A 22486-nucleotide genomic window follows, 5' to 3' on the forward strand; every position below is an offset into this window, starting at 1 on the left:
AAGAATATATAGAAAATGTTCTTTTTGATGGACTTTCATTTAAATATACAAAGGTACTCAAACTTATTTGTTTATATATTGGAACACTTGAAATTGTTATTGGCGTTTTCCCCTTTTCCTTCACAGATGGATGGAGCACCTTCAGAATCAGAGAAGCTTTACTCATTTTATGATCTGGAGTCAAGTAAGTGATTGTCTATCAGCATCTTAAAAAAGTTTCTATAATTTGTTTGCTGAGTTGGTGAATGGATTTATTTTTAACTATGTTTTTCTGTTTCTTTATAATGTGATGCAAACCTAACAAAATTTATTTTTATATACAACTGTCACACTGGTTTATTTCACTTATTCCAGGGTAGCTTCGTCCTGATAGGGGTTAGTAAAGCGCCATGAAGATGTTCAGGTTACATGGGGTAGTGTAACCATTAGTCCAGTTGACAAAATCATTTTTCTTCTTTTTTTCTTCCCTGTTTCCCTTCTTCTGTCTCTTGGTTTCCTGTTCTGGTTTCTTTTTGATGTCAGAGAAGAGTGATTAGTGAACAGGGGGATTCCACAGAGCTTTTAGGGTTACTGATCTTTTAGACATTAAGGAAGGTAGAAGGAACAGATGACTCAGTCTCTGTGGCAATGTGGAGCGTCATTCTTCTCCGAAACTACCATGTAGGTAGCCACCTTCTTGTGATGACTTAAAAAGCTTCCCATATCTGAGTGTTAAGCAAAGGTAGGTTTCGTTTTGATTTTGTATTGGCGCAGATCCTTTTCGTTAAGGTTGTAAGTGATTTCAACTCAAAACTAGCCAGGGCACATACAGTAAATTTGCTGCACAGTTTAGTACTTCTGGATGGAGACAAGAAGATGATCTAGTACAGATTTATATAAGGTTGTGGGATCCGAAGTTCCCATGATAAAAAATTATTATTTAAGAAAAGCAATGGCAACAAAAGCAAAGATTGACAAATGGGATCTGATTAAACTAAAGAGCTTCTGCACAGCGAAAGAAACTCCCATCAGAGTGAACAGGCAACCTACAAAATGGGAGAAAATTTTTGCAACCTACTCATCTGACAAAGGGCTAATATCCAGAATCTACAATGAACTCAAACAAATTAACAAGAAAAAAACAAACAACCCCATCAAAAAGTGGGCGAAGGACATGAACAGACACTTCTCAAAAGAAGACATTTATGCAGCCAAAAAACACATGAAAAAATGCTCACAATCACTGGCCATCAGAGAAATGCAAATCAAAACCACAGTGAGATACCATCTCACACCAGTTAGAATGGCAATCATTAAAAAGTCAGGAAACAACAGGTGCTGGAGAGGATGTGGAGAAATAGGAACACTTTTACACTGTTGGTGGGCTGTAAACTAGTTCACCCATTGTGGAAGTCAGTGTGGCAATTCCTCAGGGATCTAGAACTAGAAATACCATTTGACCCAGCCATCCCATTACTGGGTATATACCCAAAGGACTATAACTCATGCTGCTATAGAGACACATGCACACGTATGTTTATTGTGGCACTATTCACAATAGCAAAGACTTGGAACCAAGCCAAATGTCCAACAATGATAGACTGGATTAAGAAAATGTGGCACATATACACCATGGAATACTATGCATCCATAAAAAATGATGAGTTCATGTCCTTTGTAGGGACATGGATGAAATTGGAAATCATCATTCTCAGTAAACTATCGCAAGGACAAAAAACCAAACACCGCATATTCTCACTCATAGGTGGGAATTGAACAATGAGAACACATGGACACAGGAAGGGGAACATCACACTCTGGGGACTGTTGTGGGGTTGGGGGAGTGGGGAGGGATAGCATTAGTATATATACCTAATGCTAAGTGATGAGTTAATGGGTGCAGCACACCAGCATGGCACATGTATACATATGTAACTAACCTGCACATTGTGCACATATACCCTAAAACTTAAAATATAATAATAATAAAAGAATAAATAAATTTAAAAAACATATATTTACCATAAAACAATTAACAAGCATATAAAATAGAAAAAAAAAGAAATCACTGGGTTAATTATTCTGTTGAATAAGTAATCTAAAGGATATGCATAGACATAAGCAACAGAGTTATGCTATAGTTCAACTTGATGTATCTTTTCAAGTTTTAAAAGACAGCAAAGTATTCACATTTTCTTGTTATATTACTGCTAGGTAATTAACATCTGTTACCATGGGTTTTACTCTTCACATTAGCCCTACTCAGTACTAGTGTCATACACGTGACCTTAAGTGAAATGCTCTCAAATGTTATTAATTGACCTGTTGTATCCTTTTAGCCTTAACACCCCATTTGTGGTATAATTGAAAATGATATTTAGAGGGGGTAGTATTGGCATTAGAACTTTTTTTCTTCTTTTGTTTTAGAACCATCTCCTTCTGTTTGGGTTGATGCCACATCATATCTTGTTTTTTGTCTTTGTTTTTTGGAGATGGAGTCTCTCTTTTTGTCCAGGCTGGAGTGCAGTGGCGCGATGTTGGCTCACTGCAACCTCCACCTCCTGGGTTCAAGTGATTCTCCTGCCTCAGCCTCCCGAGTAGCTAGGATTACAGGCGCGCACCACCACGCCCTGCTAATTTTTATATTTTTAGTAGAGATGGGGTTTCACCATGTTGGCCAGGCTGCTCTCGAACTACTGACCTCAAGTGATCTGCCCGTCTTGGCCTCCCAAAGTGTTGGGGTTACAGGCGTGAGCCACGGCGCCAGGCTCCTTTATCTTGTTTATTCAACTCAGATAACTTGAAGTTGAAATTGCTGTGCTTGATCCCTGATCTATTCATGATGTACTAGCCATATGACAAATTTAACCTATTTGAACTTTATCTGAACTTTTTAGTTCTTATTTTCTGTCTTTTTACCTTAGAGGTGACGCTATTTATTAGTTTAGTCATGACCTAGTTGTAAATTATTTCATGGAAAAGTCTGCTTAAGTTTACTGACTTAATAAGAACTGATCATTGTTTGTATGTGTGTACAGAATGATGTAGAAAATCTGGTAACACACAATCTCACTGATCTTGGTTTTAATGCTTTTTCATATATGTGCGTACTTATGTTTTGATAGGTATTTGATCTTACACTGCAGACAAAATTTGGCAGAATTTAATTGATAACATATGCATCATATTTAGTTGTCAAAAGATAAAACAATATGTATTTGCTCTTTGTCAAAATCCAATGTAAGGTAGGAAATATCTGGTTTAACAGCCAGCATTGAACACTTGAAAATTATCCTTCAGAAGTTTACTTTGAGATTGTGCTATTTATTTTCTCTTTAAAAAAGATATTAACAAACTGACTGAAGATAAGAAAGAGGGCCTCAGGCAACTCGTAATGACATTTCAACATTTCATGAGAGAAGAAATACAGGATGCCTCTCAGCTGCCACCTGCCTTTGACCTTTTTGAAGCCTTTGCAAAAGTAAGTGTTAAGTTTGCTCTTTGCTAATTCCATACATCAACCATTTGCTCCTTATTTTGTCGTTGGTTACAAAAATGTCGAGAATCTTGACAGGAAATTCAAGACCCTTAATGCCTTATATTACTTCCTTATCATAGTGAGTAGAGCATGAGAGAATATATTGTGTGCATTGAGAAGGGTATGAATTTTTCTGTTTGATTAATATTCTTGTTATTGCCTGAGTATGTTCATTGTCAATTCTCAAAGTGTACCCTTGGAAGAAAGAGTATGCTTTCTTTTCTCAGAAGAAAATAGCATATCCCATTATTTTTTGTGAATGGACTTGTTTGCCATTGCATTGCATTCATTGAGTTTTATGGTGGTTGTTTAAGCATAGAGCCTGTCTTTGAAATGAAAAATTTATTGAAATCCATTTCTTTTCTTTTCTTTTTTGTTTTTAGACAGAGTCTCGCTCTGTCACCCAGGCTTGAGTGTAGTGGTGCGATCTCGGCTCACTGCAATCTCCGCCTCCCAGAATCAAGCGAGTCTCATGCCTCAGCATTCTGAGTAGCTGGGATTACAGGCATGAGCCACCACGCCCAGCTAATTTTTGTATTTTTTTTTTTTTTTTTTTTGTAGAGACGGATGGTCTTGAACTCCTGACCTCAGGTGATCCACCCGCCTCGGCCTCCCAAAGTGCTGGGATTACAGGCGTGAACTGCCACGCCCGGCCTCCTGAAGTTTTTTTTTTTTTTTTTTTAAATGATTCCGAGGGTTTATCTTGGCCTAGGGAGGAAGAGTGCGATGATTGATTTTTTTTTTTCTTCACTAGCCCATAAGTATGAAATGATTGCTTCTTGGTATTTACCCTGGGATAGGGATGACAGAAACACCCCCTCACTGCTATGGATCTGCTGTCCTCGCTTTCTCACATTGTGTGTTTGCATTTGTTTTAATGTTGATCACAATTTAATAACAAGTAAAACTTTACTTTTGACAATTTTGCCACTTACTTTGTAATTTGTAAGCACACATTTGAAGATATATTTATGCCATCAATATTTTAAGGCATGTTTTAAAATTTACTGTTTTCTGAAAAATTAAATGTAATTGGTTTGATTGCTGAAGATTTATTCCAGTTTTTCTCAAATGTATTTTTATTCTGTATGGTACATTTTTATGATTTTCTGATTAATGTCATCTTAGCATTATATTCTGGTTATCTATAATTTAAAATTGATTTCAAAATTTACTGATTTCTTACAGTGCATCTGAAAACTTTCTCATCTATTTCATATGCTTCTGAAAATTATAACCTGTAGTAGTATCGTGTACCGTGCCCAAGGCTGTTTTCATGTTCAACACTATAAACACGAACACCTACTGAAAGATAAAAATATACCTTATGATGATTATTACCTCATTCCTAGTATTAAGTTTGTGGCTATTCTGTGGTAATTATTTCTATTGTTGGAAAATGTTCCAGTGATAATTACTGATGTTATTAATATCCACGAAAAATATTTCAAAATACTTTCTGTTGCTACATGTAAAATGTGAATTACTATCCTAGTTCTTCTCTCTTTCTGAAGATTTTAGTCTCATGTATTTTATAATGAAATTCTCTCCATGTTGTATAGGGGGAAAATTCTGTTGCTATGATTAAGTGGACCAATTTTTACTATAATGCTTGCCCTTCTCCCCACATAATATTTGTTATTGCTAGAAAAGTAGAACATACGCAGTTTTGAGATTTTTGGGCATAATTGGCCTTAGTGTGTCATTTCTGCATTAAAATATAGGTTAATAATCAGATGAAAGCAGCCAATAACCTATGGCTTCTGTACTTTCTGGTGAAAGTTTTGTTAATGTTTTTAATTTGTATTTTTCTGCTTATAAATTTGTCCTTAAATCACTCCCCTCCTTCCCGCCCCCCGACTCCTTCTCCCTCCTTCCCGCCCCCCGACTCCTTCTCCCTCCTTCCCGCCCCCCGACTCCTTCTCCTCCCTCCTTCCCGCCCCCCGACTCCTTCTCCCTCCTTCCGGCCCCCCGACTCCTTCTCCTCCCTCCTTCCCGCCCCCCGACTCCTTCTCCTCCCTCCTTCCCCCCCCGACTCCTTCTCCCTCCTTCCCGCCCCCCGACTCCTTCTCCTCCCTCCTTCCCCCCCCGACTCCTTCTCCCTCCTTCCCGCCCCCCGACTCCTTCTCCTCCCTCCTTCCCGCCCCCTGACTCCTTCTCCTCCCTCCTTCCCGCCCCCTGACTCCTTCTCCCTCCTTCCCGCCCCCCGACTCCTTCTCCTCCCTCCTTCCCGCCCCCCGACTCCTTCTCCCTCCTTCCCGCCCCCCGACTCCTTCTCCTCCCTCCTTCCCCCCCCGACTCCTTCTCCTCCCTCCTTCCCCCCCCCCCGACTCCTTCTCCCTCCTTCCCGGCCCCCCGACTCCTTCTCCCTCCTTCCCGGCCCCCCGACTCCTTCTCCTCCCTCCTTCCCGCCCCCCGACTCCTTCTCCCTCCTTCCCGCCCCCCGACTCCTTCTCCCTCCTTCCCGCCCCCCGACTCCTTCTCCTCCCTCCTTCCCGCCCCCCGACTCCTTCTCCTCCCTCCTTCCCGCCCCCCGACTCCTTCTCCTCCCTCCTTCCCGCCCCCCGACTCCTTCTCCTCCCTCCTTCCCGCCCCCCGACTCCTTCTCCCTCCTTCCCGCCCCCCGACTCCTTCTCCCTCCTTCCCGCCCCCCGACTCCTTCTCCCTCCTTCCCGCCCCCCGACTCCTTCTCCTCCCTCCTTCCCGCCCCCTGACTCCTTCTCCTCCCTCCTTCCCGCCCCCTGACTCCTTCTCCCTCCTTCCCGCCCCCCGACTCCTTCTCCTCCCTCCTTCCCGCCCCCCGACTCCTTCTCCCTCCTTCCCGCCCCCCGACTCCTTCTCCTCCCTCCTTCCCGCCCCCTGACTCCTTCTCCTCCCTCCTTCCCGCCCCCTGACTCCTTCTCCCTCCTTCCCGCCCCCCGACTCCTTCTCCTCCCTCCTTCCCGCCCCCTGACTCCTTCTCCCTCCTTCCCGCCCCCCGACTCCTTCTCCTCCCTCCTTCCCGCCCCCCGACTCCTTCTCCTCCCTCCTTCCCCCCCCGACTCCTTCTCCCTCCTTCCCGCCCCCCGACTCCTTCTCCCTCCTTCCCGCCCCCCGACTCCTTCTCCTCCCTCCTTCCCGCCCCCCGACTCCTTCTCCTCCCTCCTTCCCCCCCCGACTCCTTCTCCCTCCTTCCCGCCCCCCGACTCCTTCTCCCTCCTTCCCGCCCCCCGACTCCTTCTCCTCCCTCCTTCCCGCCCCCTGACTCCTTCTCCCTCCTTCCCGGCCCCCCGACTCCTTCTCCTCCCTCCTTCCCCCCCCGACTCCTTCTCCCTCCTTCCCGCCCCCCGACTCCTTCTCCTCCCTCCTTCCCGCCCCCCGACTCCTTCTCCTCCCTCCTTCCCGCCCCCCGACTCCTTCTCCTCCCTCCTTCCCGCCCCCTGACTCCTTCTCCTCCCTCCTTCCCGCCCCCTGACTCCTTCTCCCTCCTTCCCGCCCCCCGACTCCTTCTCCTCCCTCCTTCCCGCCCCCCGACTCCTTCTCCCTCCTTCCCGCCCCCCGACTCCTTCTCCTCCCTCCTTCCCCCCCCCGACTCCTTCTCCTCCCTCCTTCCCGCCCCCCGACTCCTTCTCCCTCCTTCCCGGCCCCCCGACTCCTTCTCCTCCCTCCTTCCCGCCCCCCGACTCCTTCTCCCTCCTTCCCGGCCCCCCGACTCCTTCTCCCTCCTTCCCGCCCCCCGACTCCTTCTCCCTCCTTCCCGCCCCCCGACTCCTTCTCCTCCCTCCTTCCCGCCCCCCGACTCCTTCTCCTCCCTCCTTCCCCCCCCCCCGACTCCTTCTCCTCCCTCCTTCCCGCCCCCCGACTCCTTCTCCCTCCTTCCCGGCCCCCCGACTCCTTCTCCTCCCTCCTTCCCGCCCCCCGACTCCTTCTCCCTCCTTCCCGGCCCCCCGACTCCTTCTCCCTCCTTCCCGCCCCCCGACTCCTTCTCCCTCCTTCCCGCCCCCCGACTCCTTCTCCTCCCTCCTTCCCGCCCCCCGACTCCTTCTCCTCCCTCCTTCCCGCCCCCCGACTCCTTCTCCTCCCTCCTTCCCGCCCCCCGACTCCTTCTCCTCCCTCCTTCCCCCCCCGACTCCTTCTCCTCCCTCCTTCCCGCCCCCCGACTCCTTCTCCCTCCTTCCCGCCCCCCGACTCCTTCTCCTCCCTCCTTCCCGCCCCCCGACTCCTTCTCCTCCCTCCTTCCCCCCCCGACTCCTTCTCCCTCCTTCCCGCCCCCCGACTCCTTCTCCTCCCTCCTTCCCGCCCCCCGACTCCTTCTCCTCCCTCCTTCCCCCCCCCGACTCCTTCTCCCTCCTTCCCGCCCCCCGACTCCTTCTCCTCCCTCCTTCCCGCCCCCTGACTCCTTCTCCTCCCTCCTTCCCGCCCCCTGACTCCTTCTCCCTCCTTCCCGCCCCCCGACTCCTTCTCCTCCCTCCTTCCCGCCCCCCGACTCCTTCTCCCTCCTTCCCGCCCCCCGACTCCTTCTCCTCCCTCCTTCCCGCCCCCTGACTCCTTCTCCTCCCTCCTTCCCGCCCCCTGACTCCTTCTCCCTCCTTCCCGCCCCCCGACTCCTTCTCCCTCCTTCCCGCCCCCCGACTCCTTCTCCCTCCTTCCCGCCCCCCGACTCCTTCTCCTCCCTCCTTCCCGCCCCCCGACTCCTTCTCCTCCCTCCTTCCCCCCCCGACTCCTTCTCCCTCCTTCCCGCCCCCCGACTCCTTCTCCTCCCTCCTTCCCGCCCCCCGACTCCTTCTCCTCCCTCCTTCCCGCTCCCCGACTCCTTCTCCCTCCTTCCCGGCCCCCCGACTCCTTCTCCTCCCTCCTTCCCGCCCCCCGACTCCTTCTCCTCCCTCCTTCCCGCCCCCCGACTCCTTCTCCCTCCTTCCCGCCCCCCGACTCCTTCTCCCTCCTTCCCGCCCCCCGACTCCTTCTCCCTCCTTCCCGCCCCCCGACTCCTTCTCCCTCCTTCCCGCCCCCCGACTCCTTCTCCTCCCTCCTTCCCGCCCCCCGACTCCTTCTCCTCCCTCCTTCCCCCCCCGACTCCTTCTCCCTCCTTCCCGCCCCCCGACTCCTTCTCCTCCCTCCTTCCCGCCCCCCGACTCCTTCTCCTCCCTCCTTCCCGCCCCCCGACTCCTTCTCCCTCCTTCCCGGCCCCCCGACTCCTTCTCCTCCCTCCTTCCCGCCCCCTGACTCCTTCTCCTCCCTCCTTCCCGCCCCCTGACTCCTTCTCCCTCCTTCCCGCCCCCCGACTCCTTCTCCCTCCTTCCCGCCCCCCTGACTCCTTCTCCCTCCTTCCCGGCCCCCCGACTCCTTCTCCTCCCTCCTTCCCACCCCCCGACTCCTTCTCCTCCCTCCTTCCCGCCCCCCGACTCCTTCTCCTCCCTCCTTCCCCCCCCCCCGACTCCTTCTCCCTCCTTCCCGGCCCCCCGACTCCTTCTCCCTCCTTCCCGCCCCCCGACTCCTTCTCCCTCCTTCCCGCCCCCCGACTCCTTCTCCCTCCTTCCCACCCCCCGACTCCTTCTCCCTCCTTCCCGCCCCCCGACTCCTTCTCCCTCCTTCCCACCCCCCGACTCCTTCTCCTCCCTCCTTCCCGGCCCCCCGACTCCTTCTCCTCCCTCCTTCCCGCCCCCCCGACTCCTTCTCCCTCCTTGTTCATGAAAGATCCTAAATTAACCTAAATAAATCCTGCAGCTTTCAGGGATGAGTCACTGAGCTCAGAATGTTGACGGTGTGTGATGGTGCAAGTCACATCAAGCACACGGGAACTGGGTGAAGATCCCTGGGCAGAGATTTTTATCCCAGTCTACTGCTCCTCTCCTCATTTTACTCTGGTATAAAATTAATTAATCAAAGAGAAGAAACGGGCACCATAGAAAAATAACATAAAACAGGATTTTGTTTATTGAGGCCAGGTAAAGCCAGCCTTCTTCACAGCGTAAATTCAAAAGTCAGTTCATTAGGCTGTGGAAAGCGGGTCAACATGCAACTATCCCTGACTGACAGTTTGTACATACAGAGGAAGCTGCTGTCTTCTGAATTTATGCTGTCAACAAGGCTGGCTATACCTGGCCTCAATAAACAAGATCTTGTTTTATGTATTTATTTTGGTTCCTCTCATTTACATTCATTCAGGTTCTGTGCAGATAATAGACATACTAAGCTTACGTTTTAGCCCATCTTTTTTTTTTTTTTTTTTTTTTTTGAGATGGAGTTTTCGCTCTTGTCACCCAGGCTAGGGTGCAGTGGCACAACATCGGCTCACTGCAACCTCCGCCTCCTGGGTTCAAGCGATTCTGCTGCCTCAGCCTCCCAAGGAGCTGGGATTACAGGCGCCTGCCACCACACCTGGCTAATTTTTGTATTTTTAGTAGAGACAACGTTGCACCACGTTGGCCAGGCTGGTCTCAATCTCCTGACCTCGGATGATCCGCCCGCTTTGGCCTCCCAGCGTGCTGGGATTACAGACGTGAGCTACCGCACCCGGCCAGTTTTAGGCCATCTAATTTTCATTGAAAGGCATATGGAATTCTGAGAGCTTTTCTAAAATTGCTTATGTCTTAATTTTTTTGACTTTTAAATTATGGACATTTTCAAACACACACAAAAATAGAGGGACTAGTAGAATGAATCTTCATGTTTCTATCAGCTGGTTTCCCTAATTTTCAGACTCATTTTATATCTGTCATTTTTAATACTTACAGTTCACACAGATGTTCTTTCTCTTCGGAGTTTTAAAGTCTTTTCTTACCAAGTCTCTTGCCCTGCTGAGAGATGTTTGTTAGTTGAATCTGAATTTGCTTAGCAAGTACAGCAGACTTTTATTTATTTATTTGCAGGTCTAGTGTGTACAAAATACTCTTGACACAGGGTTGTAGAAGTATGTGGCTAATTCTAAATCTCAAAATTATCTATCAAGGCAGAAAACTTCAGCAGGTCAAAAGTCTTACTTGAAGAATATGCATATCTTTATCAAACTTGCACTTCCCCTGAAAGGAAAGGGCTCAGGGAGGATCAGAAAGTTCTTAATCCTGAGAGCATATTTCATCGTCTGGTGAGCTGATGGCTTTTTCTAATGGAAACTCATGATTAATGCCTGAAAAGTTGGCAGTTTGTATTTTGAACACTGGAGTTTCTGGCGGAAAAATGGTGTGTCTTTCCTGTCGGACCGGGTTCTCAATGCTGAACGTGCATCTGCTGCGTAAGCCTTAATTTTACCTGGAAAATTTCTTCTGTTACTTGTAATTTTCCCGGTCATATTCCCAGAAATTCCTCCTTTTCACCCCACTTCTTAGCACCAGTGTTAGTCTGACTCTGACTCTTAGCACCAGTGTTAATACACACACACCCTAATAGCAATTGGGGTTTGATTGTGGAGTTTTCTGTATAGATATATCCTGTCCACTTATGAATTTGTTGCCTGGCTGTAAAAACTGAGTAACATGAGCCATAGGAAGGAGGAATTTTTCTAGGGATGGGTGTCAAGGAGGACCTCATATCGGAAGTGGAAACTGACGTAAATTTCAAAAGCGAGGCTGGTGTTGGGAAACAGTGATATACAGTGGTCTAGAAATGCTATCGGGGAGTGAGGGTGTTGATTCCTCCAGCCTCCTGAGGGAAATACATCAACCTCCTCCGGAGAAGGTTTTCAAAGGAAGTTGTTACCTGTGGAATACAGATTTCAGTTATATTTAGTAATTACAGTAGAGTTACAATAAGAGCTTGATGTTTAAAATGTTTGTTTTGCACTAAATGTAATAGAAAGTGAGGGTGGGGATACTCCCAGAATTTCTCTAGAGGAGGGGATGCTGAGTGATAATCTGGTGGATGGAGAGGCTAGATCAAATTACTTGCAGCTTTATTTGCATAGTTTTTTTTTTTTTTTAAACTTAGATTGTATGTTCCCTGGGGGGGGTGTGGCTGAACGGAGATAAAAGTGTAAAGTGTGAGCAGTGAAAGGTGTTAATTTCCACAGACAGCAATGAAGGTGTTGAAAGGATAGGAAGTGCACCGGGCATATACAGATGAACACAGGAGATGTGATTATTTATATGCTTATAAAAAATAAAGGCCAATTTCATCTCTGCTGGCTCTTTTTCACATTGTTTAGAGAAGAGAAGATGTATGTCTCCATCTCTACAAGCCATTTCTCCTCTCTACCACACACTTTTTTTTTTTAATCTCCACTTCCATTTTCAAACAAAATTTCCTTTGAGATTTTTCCCCCCCCTTTGGGAATAGGGTCTCACCCTGTTGCCCAGGCTGGAGTGCAGTAGCATGATCTCGGCTCACTGCACCTCTGCCTCCTGGTTTTCAAGTGAGTCTTGTGCCTCAGCCTCCTGAGTAGCTGGGATTACAGGCATGCGCCACCACACCTGGCTAATTTTTGTATTTTTAGTAGAGATGGGGTTTTGTCATGTTGGCCAGGCTGGTCTCAAACTCCTGACCTCAAGTGATCCGCCCACCTCGGCCTCTCAAAGTGCTGGGATTACTGGTGTGAGCCACCCCACCCAGCACCTGTTAAGATTTTGAAATGGATTTATTGGTCAGGCACAGTGGCTCATTCCTATAGTCCTAGCACTTTGGTATGCTGAGGCAGGAGGATCACTTGAGCCCAGGAGTTTGAGACCAGCCTGGGCAATATAGCGAGATGCCATCTTTACAAAAAAACTTAAAAAAAAAATTAGCTGAGCGCAGGGTAGTACACACCTGTAGTTCCAGCTACTTGGGAGGCTGAGGTGGGAGGATTGCTTGAGCCTAGGAAGTCGAGGCTGCAGTGAGCTGTGATCTCACCACTGCACTCCAGCCTGGACTACAAAGCGAGACCCTGTCTCAAAAAGATTTATCATGGCATGACAAATGCTGTGATTCAGTGTACTGATTGGGTCCGAAACATTTGCTACAAATATAGAAAATGTATATACTCCTAAGCATAAATATATCCTTCGAAACTCAGAAAATTACAATTAGCTACTCGGTGTGCTGAGATGGGAGGATTGCTTGAGCCCCAGAGTTTGAGACTGCAGAGAACCATGAGTGCTGCCTGGGGGACAGAGTGAGACCCCAACTCAAAACAAAAAAAAATTACAGTTAGAGAGAGGCCAAATTTAAATGGGAGGCTGAATAATATGATGGTTAGGTCATTTTCCTCAGTCAAGTAAATAAAATTCTCTCCATCTCAATTTTCTTATCTGTAAATGGAAATACTAATATCTACTTCATAGATCTCAAGGAGGATCAACTATAACGTACTTAGTAGTGTCTGACACATATTATTAATTTCTACTACTGTTGCTCCCACCTCTCAGCTTTATTTTTATTGGATTATAGAACTTCGGTGTTTTAAATCTCCCTGTGCTGTCATCTAGCCAAGAGTGCAGTCTGCCACTGTTTGTAAACTAGAGTCTCAGATGGTTGCTCACAGTTGTGCCCAGTGGTGGTGTCTCTTGAGATCCTGAGAATTACCTGTTTTGTTGAGAAGAAATTTTGCAAACAGGTAATGGTGTCTTTTCTTGAGGGTTAGTTTCAGTCATAGCCATTGTGGACAGAAATCATGTACTGTTGCCAACATTCTTAGAAACTCCATGATATCAAGGTAGTTTCTTGGAATTTCACGTGGGAAATGTAAAAGTAGGCTTCCCTTGATGGTGGAAATCTTTCTCACACATGCATCTTAAAAGGATGGAATTAAGCGTGCTTCAGTTGTCATGTTCTAATTAATTGAAACGCTATGGAATGTATTGTATTTCTCTATTCTATCCCTTAAAATGTCCATTGATAATTATTGGCAATGGTTATTGATAGTCTCAACGTAATTTCAGTAGAATTTGTTTTGAGATTTTTTTTTTTTATGCACATAAAAGATTTCTTTAGGGATTATTGTACAGAGTTCTAGAAAAATATATAATTTTTTTTTCTGGGCTTATAACTCTCTTTTCTAAAAATTTATTTGGCAGCCTGATTAGAAATGTGGTAAAATCTGAACAACAAAATAGAAAATAGACTAGTTGCATAGAATGTTTCAAAAACAGGCATTAGATTGGCGGCAACGAGAATAAAAGTGACCTTCCTGACCACAGAACATATGCCATTGTTAGTGTTCCCGGAGCTCTGCAAAGTACTGCTGAACTTTATAATGTTGTGCAACTGCCACAGAATTTTTTTGATTAGAAATTCCACATCTGTTTGAGAAGATGTTGTCTCCTTTCTTTCAAATTAATAATTCTCCTGGTAGCATGTTATTTTTGTTCTTTAGGGCACGTATGTGACCTCCGGAGCTTGCTTTTCCAAAATCTAATTTTTAATTATATTAGCTGTAGCTGGTTTTGCAATATGTACTGGTTGCATAGATTGGAAAGTGAGTATTTTAGAGGGTGTTTTTGGTACTATGATATTTAAATTTTACAGTTTCATTCTGAGTAAATTATTTTTTATTGGAGAATTCTTTTTTTTTTTAAATTGGAGAAGCTGTGAAGGTGTTAAAATGAGAATCTTACCAATTCATAATATGATAAGAAATCGTGATTTAATATTTTGTGGTATGTCAGAAATAAAGCAAGAGAAAATCGTGATATTATATTCAAGATTACATGCTTGTATTTGGCCGGTATGTGCCTTTACATTTAGAGTGATCATAAATAATGGATGTGATATTCTGCTATAACCTCCCTCATAATTTTAGTGAAGTATATAAATCAGCATGGAGGGAAGATTACTAAATGACTTTTTTGTGTATCTTTTTCATCCTCTGGTGAACAGTGTACCTCAATAAAAAGCGAGAACAAAGTTGATCATGTTATATTCAGCTTTTAATCTTAAATTTTCAGTTCTGTTAACCATCTCATTCTGGATACACTGGTGCTCTGTTACTTCATTGTTGTTGGTGGGCTAATTTGTGGGAAGAGTATTACCTCTGTTGTTTCGAAAGGTCAGGAGGGTGTATATGTTTGTCACTTGAGGGTTTCAAGTTCATGTAGGACCAGATTTTAGAGCCTTTTTTGTGATGAGCTCTGTTGGGTTTCACTGCTGTAGCCTGCTATAAAGTAGTAAAGAAAGCAATCTTTTGAATTAATAAAGTGATGGATTATCTAATTACAAAGTTGATGTGAAATGGCAGTATGATAACTTTGACTGCATTACTAAATGATCCCAGTGACTGATCAGATGTGCCTGGGTTCCATTAAGGAAAAATATGCCATGAAATATTTAATACTAAAAGCGAGCAGGCACACCAGGATTGCTAACCTCCAGTCACCGGGGTGCTTGTGTGTTTACGTGTGACGGTGACTGCTACATGCCACATCTCTCTACTCTGCTCACAACAGCTGCTAGAATACTTAGCTGTTGGGATTATACTTCTCTTCTGGTGTTAAGTAAAGCAGGCAAACAGCTAGGATGCTTAACTGCACGCAGATCCTGGCATTCTCATTATGAAACAGTGTCATGCGTCTATGATTTATATATATTGTCTTTATTACAACAGATTGAATCTCGAAGTTGATTCAGGAGACAATTATTCTCAGAAATATTTCTCTACCTTCAAATAAAGTGATGTTTGTAGGACACTTGGGCTTTCAAAGAAAACAACTCATTGTTTGGATTTTTAATGATGATATTTGTTTATCATGTTCTTCATTCGTAGCCATTTGGTTAAATATTTCTTTTCACTTATGTGTTAATAACCTATGATGAGTTGGTGTATGTTTATCATAGTTAAAAACCAGATGCCAGCTAAACTTCTGAAGTTGGGAAGGATAATTAGTAAGTTCTTAATCAGCATTTTTGTTTATACCTGTGTTAAGGCTTAGATTACTTATGTAAGGCTAATGCTTTGCTTGAAAGTATTGATGGATAAATGTGTTTGTCAAGCCTTGTTGCTTTATCTATTTAAGTGTATAACTTGCCATTAATGCAGACAGAGGTGATATTTTTTAAACGTCTGTATGACATTATGAAATGGCAAAGGTTACTGTCATTGCTTTGGCTTTTCCTTTAGTGGCAACAATCTACTGGAATACTGTGTCTCTCTACTAGAATGCAATTACGTGGAGCCAGGAATTACATCTTATTTATTTTGAATTCCTAGCAACCTTCATTGTATGCAGTAGGTCTTTAATTTTTGACAGATTGAAGGAATGTGAGAAAACAGTATCCCTTTTCCGTTTTGTGGAGCACACTTTGATAAATGTTTTTATATTTTATTTCATTTCATTAAAAAATTATTTTTAAAGACAGGATCTTTCTCTGTCACCCAGGCTAGAGTGCAGTCGTGTGATCATAGCTCACTGCAGCCTTGAACGCCTAGGCTTAAGTGATTCCCCTGCCCAGCTGGGACTACAAGTGCGTGCCACCATGCCTTGCTAATATTTTGTTTTACTTTTGTAGAGACAGGGTCTTGCTATGTTGCCCAGGCTGGTCTTGAAGTCCTGGGCTCAAGTGATCCTCCTACCTTGGCCTCCCAGAGGGCTAGGATGACAGACATGAGCCACTACAGCTGGCCCAGATAATGTATTTTTAAAAATTAATACATAATATAAATATATGAGACTTGACAAAAAGAAACACTAGTATCATGATAAGATTCAAGAAATCTAGTAATTACTTGATAGCTCTGACTCATAGAGACTGCCATTATACTGAGTTCTTCAAGGAATGATGAATAACTATATTAATTATTCCAGGTTTGAGGAACATTTTTCTCTAATAGCTCACATTGTAAATATTTAGGCTTTCCAGGCAGGAGACAAAAGTGAGTCACAACTGCCTCATGACAATTTGTAGTGTGTAAAGAGAGTGCTACTTATGGTCTCTGTGGTAGCTGCTTCTTTAAAAAAATTATCTTAAATTGGCAAATAAAAATTATATATATCATGTACAACATGATTTTTTGAAATATGTATATATTGTGGAATGGCTAAATGGAGCAAATTAACATATGCATTACCTCACATGCTTATCGTGGCAACTCAACTCTGCCATTGTAGCCTGAAAGGCCCCATGTACAATACGTGAATGAGTGGGTGTGGCTGTATACCAAAGAAACATTGACACTGAACACTGATTTTTCATGTAATTTTCACATATTCAAAAATACTCTTTCTATTTCTCCCCAACCATTTAAAAATGTAAGAAAACATCCTTAGCTTGCAGACGAAGCAGGTGGTGGGCCAGATTTGGCCTCTGGGCCTTTATTTGCCAACCCCTGAATTAACATTTGTAAGCTGGAAGGTTTTTTGCACACAATCGGAAATAGGATGTGCTGGGAGAAAATTCTCTACTTTAAAAAGGATCGGAAATACTTTGTTATTTTCTAAAAAGCCATTGGTTGTGTCGGTTTACATTGCCGGTCACATTTCTGAGCACAGTACGCACACAGTAATTGTTTTTTGAGTTAATTTTTGTTTTACTCTAAAGCCAATTTAATTCAATAACTTTAAAAATGTTTTATCTCAATGGTATAGTAAGAAAACTGCAATTATTTTACTAAAGAGAGAAAGAAATTATAAAATAGAAAAAGCAGGGACTTTATTGTCTTAATATTTTAAACTGTCATTCTTAGCTGTTTCCTTTTTTTTAAAATTTTTATTTATTTATTTATTTATTTATTTATTTATTTATTTATTTATTTATTTATTGTTTGAGTCGGAGTCTCACTTTGTCACCAGGCTGGAGTGTAGTGGCGTGATCACAGCTCACTGCAACCTCCACCTCCCAGGTTCAAGCAATTCTCCTGCCTCAGCCTCCCGAGTATCTGGGACTACAGGCCGCACACCACCACGCCCAGCTAATTTTTATATTTTTAGTTGAGATGGGGTTTCACCATGTTGGCCAGGATGGTCTTGATCTCTTGACCTTGTGATCCGCTCGCCTCGGCCTCCCAAAGTGCTGGGATTACAGACATGATCCCCGTGCCTGGCCTTTAATTTTTAATTTTTTAAAAGACAGGGTCTTGGCCAGCCACGGTGGCTCACGCCTGTAATCCCAGCACTTTGGGAGGCCAAGGTGGGTGGATCACCTGAGGTCAGGAGTTCGAGACTAGCCTAACATGGTGAAACCCCGTCTCTACTAAAAATACAAAAAAAAAAATTAGCCAGGTGTGGTGGTGGGCACCTGTAATCCCAGCTACTCGGGAGGCTGAGGCAGGAGAATCGCTTGAACCTGGGAGGGGGAGGTTGCAGCGAGCTGAGATTGCGCCATTGCACTCCAGCCTGGGCGACAAGAGTGAAACTCTCTCAAAAAAAAAAAAAAACAAAAAAACAAAAAACCCCATGAAGACAGGGTCTTAGTATGTTGCCCAGGCTGACCTCAAACTCCTGGGCTCAAGCAATCTTCCTGCCTCAGTCTCTTGAGTAGCTGAGACTACAGACATGTGCTATCATGCTTTTGGTTCTTAATTAAAGGTGTTATATTTTGTTATTTTGTTTTGAAATGAAACATAAAGATAAACTTTTCTATTAGAAATATTGTGGTTACGTAACTCAGGTTCAAAGTTTTTGTTTGATTTTTCTTAGATTGTGGATTATTGCCCTCAAACTTTAAATTATGATTTGGCTGTTTCTATTACAAATAAGAAGGACCTTTCTTGGGAGGAAAAAACAAATATGTTTTAGAGATATAATATTAAGAGTGATGAAAAACTGTGATAAACTGCTCTATTAAATTTTGTAATAGGCAGAAACAGAGTGTTTTTTTTAGGGGCAGAAATCAGACATTGCCATTTGATGTGGAAAATAAGATGACTTGGTATATTATAAAGGTAAGCAGGCGAGTTTGGGGATGGCTTCGCCAAACCAGATTTTTTTAAAGCATCTTAATCAAAGAGGAAAAGAGTCTTCCTTCTATCTTCAAAAGTTGATTTTCATTACAGTTTCTATGTTTAGTACCTAATGTTACATGTTTAAAGAGACATATTCAAATAAATGTCTATTTACAAAGCATGATGAAGAAAGGACAAAAATACTGTTTTATTATCTAGAAGAGCTTTATAACCAGAGCGTTCCAACAACGTATCAGCGTGTCCTAGTACAGCTGGAAGCTACTTCTTCCTGGAAGAGTTTCACTGAGGATTAGAATTACGTGTCAGGATGGGTTGTCTCTATAAGGTAGGCCTAGATGATATGTAAACTGCTCTTTGAATTTGTGAGTTTGTGATATTTCTGGTGCATCATGGAAGGGTGTAGTTTATCTTCCCTTGCCCTCTCTATTGAGGTCCTGCTTATTCTTAAGGTTTCTACTCAGATCTTTGGTGAAATCTACTTGGTTAGGATTGAGCTTTCCCTTTTGTAAAATCAGTAGTCACTGTTATTTTCTATGCCAAGCATTTGACAACTGTGACTATCCCCTACTTTCTAAGTTGTCTGTCCTTTTTTCTTAGGTTCCCACTTAGACTATAAATTTCATGAAAATAGGTCATGTGTCCCCATTTTCTTCCTTAAGCAAAATAAAATTATACAACTTTAGGGCTGAAGAGATCACAGAAACTCTCTGATACCATAGCCTTCCCATTTTTTCTCCTCTCCCTTTCTCCAGAATACATCAGTTGTGGCTTAGAGAAGGGGAAGTAGTCACCCAGTGACAGGAAGAAAGCTAGAACTGAAGTCTTCTGAGTTCTGTCTAATGCCCTTTCTGTTAGTTGATGCCCAAGTGCTCAAGAACTTAGCTGCTAAGTTGAAGTGAAAATGTGATACAGCAAACAGAAGTTAAATTACAGACAACCTTTCAGCAATATCTGTTTCTTATATTGAAGCCTATCTGTGTAAAGGCAGAAAATTAAAAATAAGTTACAGAATAGTATCGTTCGACATTTGAAACTAGATTAGCTTGTCTAATGATGAGTTTCAATTCAGAGATTCTGTATGTCCGTGTTTAAATGATTTTGGCTTCCCAAACCAGCTGTCTGCCTTCCCTTCAGATAACTCAGTTATAAACAGAACTGCTGTATTACATATTTGAGTATGTGGATTTGTCTTGTATTTCCCATTTTTTGGCCCATACTTTCCAGGAAGCAAATGAGTATTTGACACTGGTACCTGTCTTACATCAACAGATCAAGGGACAATTGGCGGATTGATCACAAGTTTCCTAGTGCCGCACTCCTTTGTTTTAATTTTTTATTCTGCCAAGTACTTCAATGTGTACTTTCACATTATCTTCTATAGTAGCCCTCTGAGTTATGGGTATCATGCCTTTGTAGATGAGAAAGTGCGTAAGGTCACACTATATTTAAGTAAAAGAGACAGAGCTTTAACATGGCTTTCTTCATTCCAGAGTTCTTATTTTCTGCATTCCACCATACTGCATTCTGTGTTATATTAGTTCTCTGTTAGAGCCCTAATTATGGACCATTATAAGCCTTAGCAAAATCCAGAATGATGGAAATAAGAATATTTGATAATATTCTCTAATACTAAATATTGCTCTAGGCAAAACTGTAAATTATTTAATCAGGATTTCTGCTATTTTTATCCAGGTGGTACATCATGCCTTACATACCTCTGTCCTTCATATATTCAAATCTAAATAAATGCTGGTAGTTTGAGTGGGAGGAGGGTGGATTATTCATATCAAATGATTCTGTGCTGATGTTGCCACAGCTGTATGTGAAAATAAAGATAATTGACATGGAATTTGCATGGAGTTAAGGTACCTTTTGAAATCTGCATTCTACAATCTTGTAGTACTGCATATTAAAACATTAATTATTCAGGAGCCCTCCATATTGAATCTGTATCATTTTCAAGCCATTATTGGGTGTGCTTTTCCTTATGATTCTATAGATACATGCATTTATAGATTTAAACATTTTCTATGCTATAAACTATATATGCAGTGTATAAGAAAATACTCTTTGGCCTTATTAACACCTCTTTTTCTTTTAGTGATATTTATTTGACCTTAACATTTATACTTGATATTAATGACATAGGCAAATAATTTTAAAATGTTGTTTTTGAATAAATACTTGTCAAGTAAAAGAAAAGCATTAGAGCTACATGTGACCAGACTTGGCAGTCATGGGCGCCATTTCAAGTTTTGTTTGACATTTGGTTTTCGTTTTGATGCTTCTAGGAAAAATTTATCAAGACACTGTTTATGCAGAGCTGTTTAATTAGGATCACCTGAATTAAGATCAGAATTAAAAATATCCTTAATAGAATTTCCTTTCCTTCCCCGATGGGTGGCAGCATTTTCTTCAGCCAATACAGCATCTGCAGAGGCGGGTGTGACTTGCTGGTTGGTGTCCTAGGGTCTGTTTTTCCTCCTTCACGATCATTCAGTGGCTGTGGCTCTTTCAGGTTAGAGCAGAAGTTGGTAAGGTATATTGTTTGGGAGCCTCAAAAGTCTTCTGTAATAAGAAGTGACTATACTGTGGGTTTTCTTGTTTCCCATTTGGCCAAGATTTTATGGAACAATACCCACTTTGCCCAGGTGCAGTGGCTCACACATCTAATCCCAGTCCTTTGGGAGGCCGAGGTGGGCAGATGACTTGAGCTCAGGAGTTGGAGACCAGCCTGGGCAACATGACAAAACCCATCTCTACAAAAAATACAAAAATTGTGGTGGCTCATGCCTGTGGTCCCAGCTACTTGGGAGGCTGAGGTGGGAGGATCGCTTGAGCCTGGGAGGTGGAGGTTGCAGTGAGCCGAGAACGTGCCACTGCATTGCAGCCTGGGTAATAGAGCGAGACTCAGTCTCAAAAAAACGAAAAACAAACAAACCAAAACCAACAATACCCACTTAAATCTCAAGGTATGCAGATTTGAGGTGTGATAGTGTTTAACCTTCGGAAGTCTTTTAACCTGCTCATCATTGTCCTTCTGCCTGTCTCACCAGTTTGTTTTAAAAGTTATTTGCTGATTTGTCTCTGGTTACCTGTTGAATGACAATATGGTGCTGCCATGGCTTTACTTGCCTGCCTGTGTTTCTGAGCTCATCCCATATTTTCTATATACCAACAAAAATCTTCATCTATGTGACCTGGTTTTACTTCAGATTCGTCGTGTGCAGTGCCTAAACTCTGCCTTTTCTTCAGCACAGCATACTGCTTCTCCACCTTTGCTGTCTTTTCTGTTGACGTTGCAATCTCCTGAGCCAGCCGTGCCAGGGACATCAGGAGTACCTCTGATTCTTCCCCCCCTCCTTCTGTATGCCCTGCTTATGCTGCTTTTAAAGATCTCTTGACTCTATTGTTTTATTTTTATATTGTTTTGTCACTGTCCCAGTTATTATTAAAATCCTTCCGATCTCACCTAAATGGCCTTTAACTCATATCCTTGCCTCTCACTGTTTCCCTGAGTCTCAATTCATTTTTATATTTTGCCATTAGAGATAATTGAAAAAAACCCCAGATTTGATCATTTAATCTCTTGCGAAAAGATGTCTGTTGATTCCCTGCTGCCTTTGTATGAAATCAAGGCTTTTAAGTATGGCATTTGAGGACCCTGCAAGCTTCATCTCATGCCACGTTCCTAGAGCTGGCTGACTGCTTGCATAGACTGCAAGCAGCTTGAGGGACGTAACCATTTTCCTAGCACCTGGTGTAGTGACAAGTAGATTGCGGAGATTCAGTGAATGTATGCTTTTCCTCCATGGCTTGCATTATGCTTTCAGTCCTTCCCATTGTTGCATTGCCAGTGTGTTTCTTCAAGCCACCAAAGCTTGACGATACCTGCGGCACTGTTGCTATGACATTGACAAATTAATGTCCATAGGGTATTTCTCTAGATATAGATGTCTGTAGGGTATTTTTCTAGATAGGGAATTATTTTTGAAAGGCTGGGTATTTTTGAACCAATTCGTAAAGCTGCTCATATACACGAAGGAGAGGTCATGAAAGCTAATGATAATTCAGCAAGGCCTAGTTATGGCTGGGGTGTGTGTGCGTGTGTGTGTGTGTGCATGCGTGTCACGCGTTTGCGTGTACGTGTGAGTGTTCAAGGAGGGTGGTTCCTAAGGCTAATG

The 22486-nt window shown here is 43.5% G+C and overlaps 1 protein-coding gene across 8 annotated transcripts in view; it reads left to right on the forward strand.

Moving 5' to 3' along the window:
- SMYD3 (SET and MYND domain containing 3) overlaps nt 1-22486 on the forward strand; it is a 757166-nt gene that overhangs the window by 171289 nt on the left and 563391 nt on the right. For all 8 annotated transcript variants that reach the window (XM_514316.9, XM_054661013.2, XM_063809354.1 and 5 more), the window contains 2 exons: nt 127-184; nt 3324-3460. In XM_514316.9, the coding sequence (XP_514316.4) occupies nt 127-184; nt 3324-3460 (195 nt within the window). The remainder of the gene's footprint in view (nt 1-126; nt 185-3323; nt 3461-22486) is intronic.

The sequence above is a fragment of the Pan troglodytes genome, chromosome 1, assembly GCF_028858775.2.
Source record: "Pan troglodytes isolate AG18354 chromosome 1, NHGRI_mPanTro3-v2.0_pri, whole genome shotgun sequence".
Taxonomy (NCBI): Eukaryota; Metazoa; Chordata; class Mammalia; order Primates; family Hominidae; genus Pan; species Pan troglodytes.